General features: G+C 37.6%; 2 protein-coding genes and 1 pseudogene across 3 annotated transcripts; 2 read left to right on the top strand and 1 right to left on the bottom strand.

Moving 5' to 3' along the window:
* LOC140957011 (laccase-3-like) overlaps positions 1-3,845 on the top strand; it is a 7,198-nt pseudogene extending 3,353 nt beyond the window's left edge.
* A 1,106-nt stretch (positions 3,846-4,951) lies between these two features.
* LOC140957730 (serine/threonine-protein kinase 54-like) lies at positions 4,952-8,303 on the top strand. Of its 2 annotated transcripts, XM_073415095.1 has the most exons (4): positions 4,952-5,632; positions 5,709-6,792; positions 7,019-7,326; positions 7,880-8,303. In XM_073415095.1, the coding sequence occupies exons 1-3, from the start codon at positions 5,238-5,240 to the stop codon at positions 7,322-7,324; spliced, it is 1,785 nt and encodes a 594-aa protein (XP_073271196.1). In that variant the 5' UTR covers positions 4,952-5,237; the 3' UTR covers positions 7,325-7,326; positions 7,880-8,303. The 2 variants fall into 2 exon arrangements, with proteins under 2 accessions (XP_073271196.1, XP_073271195.1); XM_073415094.1 differs by lacking the exon at positions 7,880-8,303 and having other exon boundaries at positions 7,019-7,466.
* Positions 8,304-9,839: 1,536 nt separating this feature from the next.
* On the bottom strand, positions 9,840-11,252 carry LOC140956747 (uncharacterized). Its single transcript, XM_073413616.1, has one exon. The coding sequence runs from the start codon at positions 10,930-10,932 to the stop codon at positions 10,198-10,200; it is 735 nt and encodes a 244-aa protein (XP_073269717.1). The 5' UTR covers positions 10,933-11,252; the 3' UTR covers positions 9,840-10,197.
* Positions 11,253-12,657: the final 1,405 nt, after the last annotated feature.

The raw sequence follows: 12,657 nt of genomic DNA, 5'->3' as shown, positions 1-12,657 counted from the left end.
CTACCAGAATTAAAGACTGTTGAACACCAACTGTGTGAAAGCTGTATCTTTGGAAAGCAGAAGAAGGTGAGTTTTTCAAAAGGCGGTAGAGAACCGAAAGCAGCAAAGTTGGAGCTGGTTCATACTGATGTATGGGGACCATCTCCTGTGACATCCCTTGGAGGCTCGAGATACTATGTCACATTCATTGACGATCCGAGTAGAAAAGTTTGGGTTTATTTTCTGAAAAATAAATCTGATGTTCACGAGACCTTTAAAAGGTGGAAAGCCATCGTGGAAAATGAGACCAACTTGAAAGTGAAGTGCTTACGGTCTGACAATGGTGGAGAATATGAAGATGATGAGTTCAAGAAATATTGTGCACAGAACGGGATCAAGATGGAGAAAACCATTGCTGGTACACCTCAACAGAATGGTGTAGCTGAAAGGATGAACATGACCTTGAATGAACGCGCAAGGAGCATGAGATTGCATTCTGGATTGCCAAAATCATTCTGGGCAGATGCTGTTAACACTGCAGCATATCTGATCAACAGAGGACCTTCGGTACCATTGGATTACAAAATACCCGAAGAGGTTTGGAGCGGCAAAGAAGTAAACATTTCTTTCTTGAAAGTGTTTGGATGTCTATCCTATGTTCATATTGATTCAGCAAGCAGAACAAAACTTGATCCGAAATCAAAGAAGTGCTTCTTTATTGGTTATGGAGATAATGAGTTTGGTTATCGTTTCTGGGATGACCAAAATCGGAAGATCATTCGGAGCAGGGATGCAATCTTTAATGAGAAACTTCTGTACAAGGACAAGTCAGACATTGGAGCTGGAGATGAATGTCCTGAAGTCGAGAAGACTGATGAAGTGCCATTGACAAATATTCCTGTGAATGAATCGAAAACCAGTAACCAGGAAGATGAAGAAGAAACTGCACAAGATGATGACCCACAAACTTCGGTGATTGAACTCAGGAGATCTTTGAGAACCATTAGACCACCTGATAGATACTCCCCTGCACTTCACTATATTTTGCTGATAGACAAAGGTGAACCAGAGACCTATGAAGAGGCAATGCAAAATGATAATTCAACCAAGTGGGAGTTGGCCATGGAAGATGAGATGGATTCACTGTCATCCAATCAGACGTGGGAGTTGACAGAACTTCCGCAAGGCAAAAAGGCGTTACATAACAAGTGGGTGTACCGGTTAAAAGAAGAGCATGATGGTAGCAAGCGGTAAAAGGCAAGACTTGTTGTAAAAGGCTTCCAACAACGGGAAGGAATTGATTACACCGAGATTTTCTCTCCGGTGGTTAAATTAACCACTATCAGGACTGTACTTGGACTAGTGGCGAAGGAAGACTTACATTTGGAGCAGTTGGATGTAAAGACTGCGTTTCTTCACGGTGATCTAGATGAAAAAATTTATATGAAGCAGCCACAGGGCTTTGAAGTACGGGGAAAAGAGAGAATGGTGTGCAAACTTCATAAGAGCTTGTACGGTCTCAAACAAGCTCCAAGACAGTGGTACAAGAAGTTTGATGGATTCATGAGTGAAAATGAATTCCTAAGGTGTCAAGCTGATCACTGCTGTTATGTGAAAAAGTTTGACGGTTCTTATATCATACTACTGCTATATGTAGATGATATGCTGATAGCTGGAGCTTGTCTGGAAGAAATTGATAAACTCAAGAAAGATTTATCAAAGGAATTTGCCATGAAGGATTTGGGTGCTGCAAAGCAAATCCTCGGAATGAGGATCTTCAGAGACCGGGTGAATGGATTCTTGAAGTTATCTCAAGAAGAGTACGTAAAAAAGGTGGTTAGCAGATTTAATATGAATGAAGCTAAATCTGTGAGTACTCTTTTGGCTAGTCATTTCAAACTAACCAAAGCACAACCACCATCGACGGAGCAGGAGCAGGCTTATATGAATAAGGTTCCTTATGCTTCTGCTGTCGGAAGCTTCATGTATGCAATGGTGTGCACAAGACCAGACATAGCAAATGCAGTGGGAGTTGTGAGCAGGTTTATGAGTAATCCAGGAAAGCAACACTGGGAAGCAGTTAAGTGGATTCTCAGGTATTTGAAAGGTACTGCTAGTTGTTCTTTATGCTTCAGGAGATCAAAATTTGGCTTACAGGGTTTTGTCGATGCCGATATGGGTGGTGACCTGGATGGCAGGAAAAGTACTACTGGATATGTGTTCACATTAAGTGGTACAGTTGTAAGCTGGGTGTCTAAGCTGCAAAAGATTGTTGCGCTTTCGACTACTGAGGCTGAGTATGTTGCAGTTACAGAAGCTAGCAAGGAGATGATATGGTTGAAATCCTTTCTGGAGGAATTGGGTCAGAAGCTTGAAGATAGCACATTATACTGTGACAGTCAGAGTGCTATTCATTTAGCAAAAAATCATGTTTATCATGCTAGGACAAAGCATATACAGGTTAGGTACCATTTCATCAGATCAGTGCTGGAAGATGGAGTCTTGATGTTGGAGAAGATTCCTGGAAGTAAAAATCCAGCCGATATGCTCACGAAGACGGTAACCATGGACAAACTGAAGTTGTGTTCAACTTCAGTTGGACTGCAAGTATAAATGGAGATATATGAGCTGCTGCACTGATGATGTGAAGATATGATTGAAATCAAGTCTTCAAGTGGGAGAATTGTTGGGTAAAAGTGGGCCCCACGTCAAAATAAAATATTCAGAAATTGGTATCCCACATCGGTTTGTCTACAAAATTGCTGTAGGGAATTAGTTATAAATAGAGCTCAATTCCTTTAGTTATTGTATCCCAAAATCAAAAGCTTTTTAGCTTTGATAAATAGAGAGTGCATAGATAAAAAGAGTGTATTTTTTTCTTGGGTGCGAGAATTCTCTTGTGTGAGTTAGAGAAATTATTTTCTCGGTATACTCGGGTTGGGAGTGTGAGAAATATTGAGTGTTTTGGTGTATACACTTGTTGTAATATTTCTTTCAGTTATAAAAGTTGCAGTGCTCCGTGGACGTATCCTATATTGGGTGAACCACGTAAATCTTTGTGTTCTTGTTGGTTATTTTATTCCGCAAGTTTTGGGGTACTATTATCATCGTGGTCGGCATCGCTTCGGGGGTGTAATTCCCCAACACTTATTACAAGCTTACTACCAAAACATACCTGGAATCTACACTACAAACTTCCCACTGGTTCCGCCTGTCACGTTTGATTACACCGGAAACGTGAGCCGTGCATTGTGGCAGCCCAGATTCGAGACCAAGTTATACAGGCTGAAGTTCGGTTCAAATGTGCAGATTGTCTTACAAGACACGGCCATTGTGTCGACAGAAGACCATCCTATTCATCTCCACAGATACCATTTCTATGTCATGGCACAAGGTTTCGGGAACTTCAACCCCAGAAGAGACACGGCTGGATTCAACCTCGTCGACCCCCGTTGCGGAACACGATCAACGTACCCGTTGGTGGCTGGGCCGTTATCCGTTTCGTGGCCGACAATCCAGGTAATTGCAACTCATTTAAGCATCATCACCAGATATGGTTGGTTCGTTTACTAGATAGCTTGATTCTGTTGGTTTGTGCAGGAGTTTGGTTGATGCATTGTCACATAGATTCACATCTATCTTGGGGGTTGTCTATGGCTTTCTTGGTAGAGAATGGAGCTGGAGAGTTGCAGTCCATTGAGCCACCTCCACCTGATCTTCCTCCTTTTTAGAAATATAATATAATCCCAAGATTGTTTAATTTCGTTTCCTCGAATCTACAATTTATTCAGACACTGTTCCATTTATTCCATTTACAACTATTTGTCATTTGTGAAGGATATATATGCAATTAAATTAATGCATGATTTTATGGTTTTAATTACGATTCACATGCAATGTAACAAAATAAGCAACATAAAAAAAAATCATTCATTATTTATAGAAGGTTGAGACATTAAAAAAGGTATGGACCTACGGGGATTCGGGTGTTGGATATAATTTGCTTGTCTCCACAGCAGGGGCGGAGCCACATGCTCCTTTACTCGGGTTATAGCCCGGATGACCCAATTTTTTTAAAAAAAAATGTATATGTCACTTTTGAAATAATATGATATTAGTCCGAGTAGATCAAATTTAAAATATTAAAAGATTCTAGAGTTTAAAATTCTAACTTGGACAGAGCCATATTTCTGGCTCCGCCACTGCTCCACAGTGTTTGATAATGTGTAGACACTGGTTGGAACATTGTCTTATGGTTTAAAATGTCAATTTCCAGCCACCATCAAGGCAAGATTGAGAAGAATTAAGTTGTATTCTATACTTTTTTAGTAAAACACAAACATACAGATTCTGTTGTATGTCATAAAGAACGATCAAAATATAATGTTCGGTCGTATAATTAATCTATGAATGTATAATTAAATATCAACCTAGTTTCAAACCAATTCTTCCGATGCCATTGAAGTTTTCTAGAATATTGATGTGACAAAAGATCTTTAACTGGAAATTGTAACTGAAAAATGACTTCAAGAAGATTAAAATTTTTTCCTTATCAATTTCTTACACAGTGACTTTGTGATCACCTTACATTCTTAAATTATAATTCAATTTGAGAAATGCAATTATCAGTAATATGGGGAGAGGAGACATATTTATGAGTTATTTTTGTAATGATTATTTTTATTAACTTTTTTAAGAGGGGGAAAATAAAAAATTGTTTTAATAATTTTTTGAGTAGGTCTCTTGTGAGACGGTCTCAAGAATCTTTATCTATGAGACGGGTCAACCCTATCGATATTCACAATAAAAAGTAATACTCTTAGCATAAAAAGTAATAATTTTTCATGTATGACCCAAATAAGAGATCTACCTCACAAAATACGACCAGTGAGACCGTCTCACACAAGTTTTTGGCTAATTTTTTAATGGGAAAAAAGCACTGTGGGCTGGGCTCAAGCAAAAGAAGCCCAGGTCGGCTGCACCGTTACTATCAATGGCCAACAAAGGCAAGACCAGCGGTCTAATCCATGCCACATAGCAGTAGTCCAGGGAACACCCGATTCATCCTCCCTGTTCTTTTGCCATGCTTCACTCATAATAATTCTATTGGTTTTGTTATTTAATCTGTTTTAGTTTGATTATCTCATTGTGAGTCAAGAGCCACTCCTCGTGTCTGATGGAAAAAAGTAATTATTTCAGATATTAGAATATATATCAGTGCAGTGCATCTGCGAAAGCTAAGTTTGTGCTGAGCCGATATGGCTGGAGCTTTGGAGTGCTGGTCCAGCAGAACCAGTACGGATGAGGACATGGTGGAGCAGGTGCTCATGCGAACCCAGGACAGATCCGAGTGTCCGTCGTCGAACCCACCACCCGCCGCCGCCAACTCCTCGGCCACCGCAAATATTCGAGAGTCACCCTTGCAGAAGCGCTTCCAGCGGCTGAGCCGCAATGTGTCGGAGGCCATTGCTTCGCTTAAGAACTCGTTGAATTTCGATTCGGTCCGTGAGGTGCAGGCCACTGAGCCTTCGGGCTGCCGGAGGCACGTTTGGGGAAGTGTTGTACGGAGCTTGACGCAGCTGTACCCTGGGAGTCAACTTCCAGAGAAATTGGTCTCTAATCTGCGAAAACATTATGATTCTTTACCCCTCAGGTGAAAGCATTCATTCAAATATCTTCCGTTTATGTTTCTTGAGCACTCAGTTGATCATTTTTATTGATATTGATAGCTATGCACAAGCGGGATTTGAAATGAAAGACGTGTTCTTGCACATAAAGTTGATGGAGCAAGCATCGGCGGAGGATCATCCGGCTATTATGATTCAAGAAATGTCTGATGATGAAGTGAATGGCTCTGTATTTAAGCTTACATTTGCTTGTAACTCTTCAATTTCATGGCCTGCCATGTCAGGGGCTCTCGATAGTTCTTCGATTTGCTGTAAGAAGTTACAAATCTTTAAGAAGAAGAGTTTTACTCTGGGAATAGTTTTGCTTTTAATTCAAACTGGGCAGGAAAAATTATTCAAATTCCGGATTGAAAATGCACTTAAATTAGCCTTAAAGAGGCCAAAACACAATCCCATCAAGCTACCCTTTGGACTTTGCGGATGCCAAGAGGAGAGTACTAAGGGAAGGGATCTTGGAGACATTGAAGAAGATTGTAACGGTGATCAAAATTATAGAAATGGAGGAGAAAATGTGGGATCAAAAGTTCATTTAAAACTCCCTCTTCCAGATGATTTGATTGTAGTTTCTGTTGATGAATGGCAGACCGTGACTTCTGGTAAAGAAGGGGTGGGCAAATGGTTGTTGAGTTATGATTCTGTCGATATAACAGATCAGATCGGACCAAGTACTTTTAAGGGGACGTTCAAGGGTAAAAAAGTCGGGATCGAAAAGATCAAAGGGTGTGACAAAGGACATGCCTATGAGTTTGAGCTAAGGAGAGATTTGTTGGAATTGATGACTTGTGGACATAAGAACATCTTGCAGTTCAATGGCATTTTTATAGATGAGAATCACGGATTATGCATCGTGACAAAATTGATGGAGGGAGGATCCGTCCAAGAATTGATTATGAAGAAAAAGAAACTTCATATGAAAGACATTATAAGGATTTTGGTAGATGTAGCAGAAGGAATTAAGTTCATGAATGATCATGGTATTGCTTATAAAGACTTGAATACTCAAAGGATTTTATTAGACAAACATGGGAATGCTTGTGTTGGAGACATGGGAATAGTTGCTACTCGCAAGAGTGTTGGTGAGGCTACGGAGTATGAAACTGATGGATATCGATGGCTGGCTCCTGAGGTCTGTTGTCTTCTTTTCAATTCCATTTTTAGCTTTTGGTTTGGTTTTGGTTCGACTATTTGTTCATACATTTTCTTGGATGCTCTCTCTTTGTTGATGCTAAATTGTTTCTATAATTTGGTCAATGTCGGAAAAAATTTCATTTTTTTGAAGCGGTCTATGTGGAACATACTTGTTCATTTGGTTTGGTCATTCGATCGATCTAACTTATTCTTGGAAATAATAGATCATTTCAGGTGATCCGGAGAATGTTGTAGAGTCGAGGATGAGCAACGCTTATAGTTTTGGGATGGTAATATGGGAGATGGTGACTGGTGAGATTGCTTATTCTGCTTATTCACCAGTGCAAGCTGCAGTTGGGATAGCTGCTTGTGGGCTTCGGCCTGAAATTCCCGAGGGCTGCCCACCGATTCTAAGATTGCTGATGATAAAATGCTGGAACAACTCCCCCTCTAAACGTCCACAATTTTCCGAAATTGTATCCACTTTGATGAGTGTCAGCAACAATAATAACACAAGTGCTACTCGATAGTAGCAAGTTTCTTGTGTTATCTAGTTTAACGATAGTAAATGGTGTATTAAAGAAAGCTTGCAACTGAGTATTCCCCAAAATAAATGAAAATATAGTGTCAACCATGAAAAGCTTTTGTTTTCATGAAGTTGAGGTTATCTCATAGTGTTGAGTATTTTGTTATTCAATATTATAGTATCTGTTGTGAAAAATGAAGCGATACCAATGTTCTCAGTCTACCATGTATAGTTACCCTTCGATTACATAATTAAGACCAGAAGAATCCAAATATGCCTCTCCTAATATGACTATTCTTGTAAGTAACTTTGCATGACATAATATATTCAATAGACTTACCTGGGAGAAATAAAGATCGGAAGGGAAGGTCGTGTGCGTTTAATGGACCCAAAAGTTTAATGATTTAAGGACTTTTATGATCAGCTGTTCTACATGTCTCTATAATGGCTTGTTGCTGGGGCCAAAAGGAAGAATCCTTGTTATTTATTTCATTTTACTTTCACTTACTTTTGTCTGCCAAAACAATGACCACCCCTTGGATCTTTTTGTCACAAATAGAGTCAGCTTGGCATTTGGTCTTTTTCTTTCCATACTCAGTCCTCAATGTGATTCGAACACCTATCTTCATCAAGGGACATCGACTATTCACGGCTCGAGCTGTGTGGAGTCGTCGTGGTCTCTTTTTACCAATATTTCTTTATGCAACACCAGGTTTAAATGAGGCCTAGTCCCACTGTTTCTTGTATTCTGATCTTTTGACGATATCATGTACACGCACGAGTGAAGGCCAAGATCAGAGATCTGTTTCGTATTCATCAACTGTGCGTGGAGATTAATGATATGTGTCAGTACGTAGGATCAAAGTCTCGCAGAATATAATTGTCCGAGATTCTTGTCTAAGCATATGGTAACAAAAAGTTGTAGTGCAGCAGTATTAATCGACTTGGCCAAAGGGACTCTGAAGGGCATCCATCTGCTACTCATTAGTCTTGTCTTGTGGGGTGCACGTGCCGATCATGTGAACCCACCCCCAATTTAGTTGTCAACAGCGATGGAATGAATGGAAACAAATTTTTAAATCTTTTTTAAGTACAACTCTTTTCTTGCTTAAATCTCTGTATAAAATACTGTTTCGGTGTGTATTCTTTTTAATATGTTAGTATAATTGTTTTTACTTTTTGAAAAATTGAAAAACAATTCTCATTCTAACTAATATTATTAGACCAGTTATCGAACCGATTTATCTTAAAAAAAGTTCAATCGGTTTGATATGTTAAAACGACGTCAGAGCGGAAAAACATTATATTATATAAANTATATAACAAAAACATAAAATTTTAATTTTAAAAATAATTATTTAACTAAAAAATAAAAAAAATTTAAAATCTGCGAATTTAAATTTTATATTATTTCGTCATGTTCTCATTGTTTTGGTCAAATTTTATACGAATTTATTTGGTCCAAATATGAACTATATGCTATTTAAAAAATATTTAAATTTCAATTTCAAAAGCTCTTATTAGTTACTAATTACTCCGTTTCTAGTTTCTCAGATATGAAACCATCATCTACGCGTCTTCACCTGTTCAGGCATCATTAACTTCCGTTTGTTTTTCTTACAAATAATAAATAGATAACTTATCACAGTTGCAAACATTTACTAGTTCAAATATTTACGTTACAATTTATGGTTAATAAATTATGACAGTTACATAAATAACTCTGCACCACAATGAAACTTTAAAGAACAATGCATGAAAAATAATTTAACTCGAAATATAAATGCAGGTTTTTCAAACTTCATATACGTGAGCTTCAGTTTGAATCTACTTGTTGGCTGAGCTCGAAAGATTTGGTTTTGAATCCAAATACTATTCATACAATTACGTACAGAAGCTGGCGAGCCACGTCGATCAACCAGTGGCATGTGCGGGCCATTGACGTCCTAGATTATTTGGAGATCGATATTGGTGAAACTTCGTTTTACCTTCAACCATAGGTTGATCATGCCATCATTTGGTGATTGCTCAACCACCACTGTGCATTTCGCTCAATCATCAAATTATATATTTAACAAGTGCGTAATCTGTTCGCATAAATGGAAGTCAGAGCAGCAAAATAAAGAATTGAGTCACCACAGACAAACACAGACTAGCTTTGCAGCCAAGGTTGAGGTTTTGGACTATATCTAAAGTACAAGCAGGTAAACATAAGCGAAAAAATCGAAACTTTCTTATCAGCAAGTTTGTTTTCACAGGACATCCTAATGAAAGAAATCATCCCGTGTGTTTAGAACAGATTACTCCATCATTCAAGTTGTTATTTTGAAATTTGAATCAACATCGATTGTGAACTTTTCCTATTAAAATATTATATTCGAGGGAGTGAACTCGGTTGTTCTATATAAGCACATCAGAGTGCCTGAACTAAATATTCTTGAACCGTCCATTTTCCATGGTAAAATGCTAAAACTGGCAATTTACATCTATATCCAAGCATACAGATGAACATTCTTCCGTAAGCAAATAATGAGAAACGAAGATGGAAATAACAGAAGGATGACAGGCTCAAGAATAGAACAACAATAGATTCTGTATGGTAACACAATAACGGATCGACGTATGAACCTTCCCACTACTCTCTTTTTTCCTTTTTCTTTTCGCCACTAAATTACAAACAAAACGACATCAAAATCAACACAAAACTACGTTAAAATCAGCTAAAGGGCGTGAGAAAGCAAATCCACAACTAGAAATGGTAAAGAACTAAAGTTACGGGCGCTTTCCCATGTCATAAAGACCACTTCTGGTCGTTTTTTAAATACAAATCTAACGCTGGTTCTAACTAAATAACTTGTGACTTAACTTAGAAGAGGATCAGAGGGGTGCTGAGGAACAAGAGGGGCACCTAATGAGACCATTCTCATTGCACATAGCACAACTCCGGAAGCCAGATTTCTCGCTGTTGTAGCACTTGTGGCTTCCGCTGCACGCTCGGCAAAGAATGAATCTGTATCCACTGCAAACCTCGCACGTGCCAGGATCTTCCGACGGCAGCCCCTCAACGTGCTTCTTGAGCTGGCCGCTCTCGTGAAGATGTTTCACCTCATCCACCCCACCAACGTACCTGCCGCCAATGAAGACCCTTGGGAGCGTCAATTTGGACTTCTCCGACTGGCCCAGGATCCTCTGCAGTTCGTCCATGAACCCGGAGTCCATTGAAAGATCCCGCTCGTCGATCGACACGCGGAAGGAACGGAGGATGGATCGGACGGCCTTGCAGTCCTCGAACGTACGTCGGACCACGCGCAGGCTCGTGAAGTACACCACTATTTTCTTCTCCGCATCCGGGATTCGAATTTCTCCATTTTGTGACTGCTTGTCCGGAGCTTCGGGGGGTAAGGATAGGCTACGGAGGAGGGCATTAACACTGCGTGTGCGGTGGCAAATTGGAAGCTTTCTAGGTGAATCGGGAGTATCTCCGCCACCTCCGACGCAGACGCCGTCAACGTTGGAGAGGAGGCTGTGGATATCCTTGAAAGAGGAGCAAGCAAACTTAGGAGACGGCGCATTATGGATCCGAACCCTCGATTTCGTTCTCCTAAGCCACATGGGTTCCAAGATTGAATCAATATACACAACCCAGAAACAGATTTTCTTCAAATATCAACACAAGCCGTGAGAATTTCCGTTAGATAATGAAGGGATCCTCTGTTTGTTAGTATATTTTTTCAAATTTCGACGCGCAATGTGGATTCGTGGGGATTGGGAAATGGAGGAAGAAGCTGGAAAAGCGGTGAGAATTTGGGTTTGGCGGGTGGAGTTGTCAGAGAACCAACCCTTTGTCAACGTGCTCGGTTTCTTTCCTTGGTGTTCAATCTTTCTACTCATTTCATTTCACCCTATTCAGTTTCATCGTATATTCTTAATTATTTCAATGTCTTTCTTTTCTATTTTTTTTAAAAATCATTTCATTTATTAATGATATAATATTCTCATTTCACCCTCCATTTCTTTAGAATATGTCAAATTGGCATCTTTGATTCATATTAAAATGTTTGATCTGATCAAATTTTTAAGCAAAAACTTGTGTGAGACGGTCTCACATGTAATATTTTGTGAGACAGATATCTTATTTGGGTCATCCATGAAAAATTATTACTTTTTATGCTAAGAGTATTACTTTTTATTGTGAATATCGGTAGGGTTGGCCCGTCTCACAAATAAAGATTTGTGAGACCGTCTCACAAGAGACCTACTCAATTTTTAAATAGATGATTGTTAAAGACGTATTTTATTGAATAAAGAAATTTGGCAAACTGGTAAAACAATAAATTAAAAGCCCTTTCTCTCTTTTTTTTCAAAGGAAAAACATGAGCTTTTATATATGGGCATTAAGATATATCAAGCTAGATGTGATAATATGTGTATTAATTATAATTAAAATTTGAAAACATTTAATATGTTATGGATTTAATTCATTAAGGTAGCCATTTTACTTTATCTTTGTAAGATACTTAACAATCTATAATAAAAAAAATTGATGGTTTATAAATTATCTGTCATGGGTTCAGAATTCAATCATAACAAATATTTCTTCAAATTGAAAAAAATTTCAGACATACCATTTAAAATGCTGATAAATATTAGAGAAATTATTTTTAATATATTATATATTATGAAATTATTTGGACATTTATGATATTAAAATTAAATGTGTTACTAAAAAACATGAGATTATTTTCATAAATAACCTAGAGTAATTTCTTTTTTTGTTAAAATCGATGAGTTTTTTAGACCAGAAGAATGAGTAGTTGGAAAGTTTGCAGTTGAAAGGTATTTTGGGAATATTCTCCTGCTAATTAATTTTGGCTATTTGTAAATGACAAATATGGATATTTATATTTTATATTTATATATTGGCATATATACATATTTAGTACATATATATAGTTGATTATGTTTTCTTTGTTAAAACACTTTTCATCTTATCAATAATTAATTATCTTTATAAATTTTTTAAAAAATTTAAATTATTATATGTTTAACATAAAAAACAAATTATAAAAATATTTTGTAACCTAAAAAAAATTATTATAAAAATATTTTGTAAATGTTATATTTTAATATAATCTCTATAATAAAAAAAAAATGAATGTGTATGCATGCAGAGCGTGTCACATAACACTGTTAACTTTGACAATTAAAATAAATAATTTTGGTGTCGTTTTAGGATTTTTTAAAAATAATATCCTTCTAAATCTATAAAAGTGGTATATTTTAAATAAAAATTATTATAAAAATCTAATTTAATAAATTTGTGAATTCCTAATCAAC

This window comes from Primulina huaijiensis, chromosome 14, assembly GCF_012295235.1.
Source record: "Primulina huaijiensis isolate GDHJ02 chromosome 14, ASM1229523v2, whole genome shotgun sequence".
Taxonomy (NCBI): Eukaryota; Viridiplantae; Streptophyta; class Magnoliopsida; order Lamiales; family Gesneriaceae; genus Primulina; species Primulina huaijiensis.
Note: the sequence above shows the minus strand (reverse complement) of the source record. Positions and strands in the feature narration are given on the sequence as shown.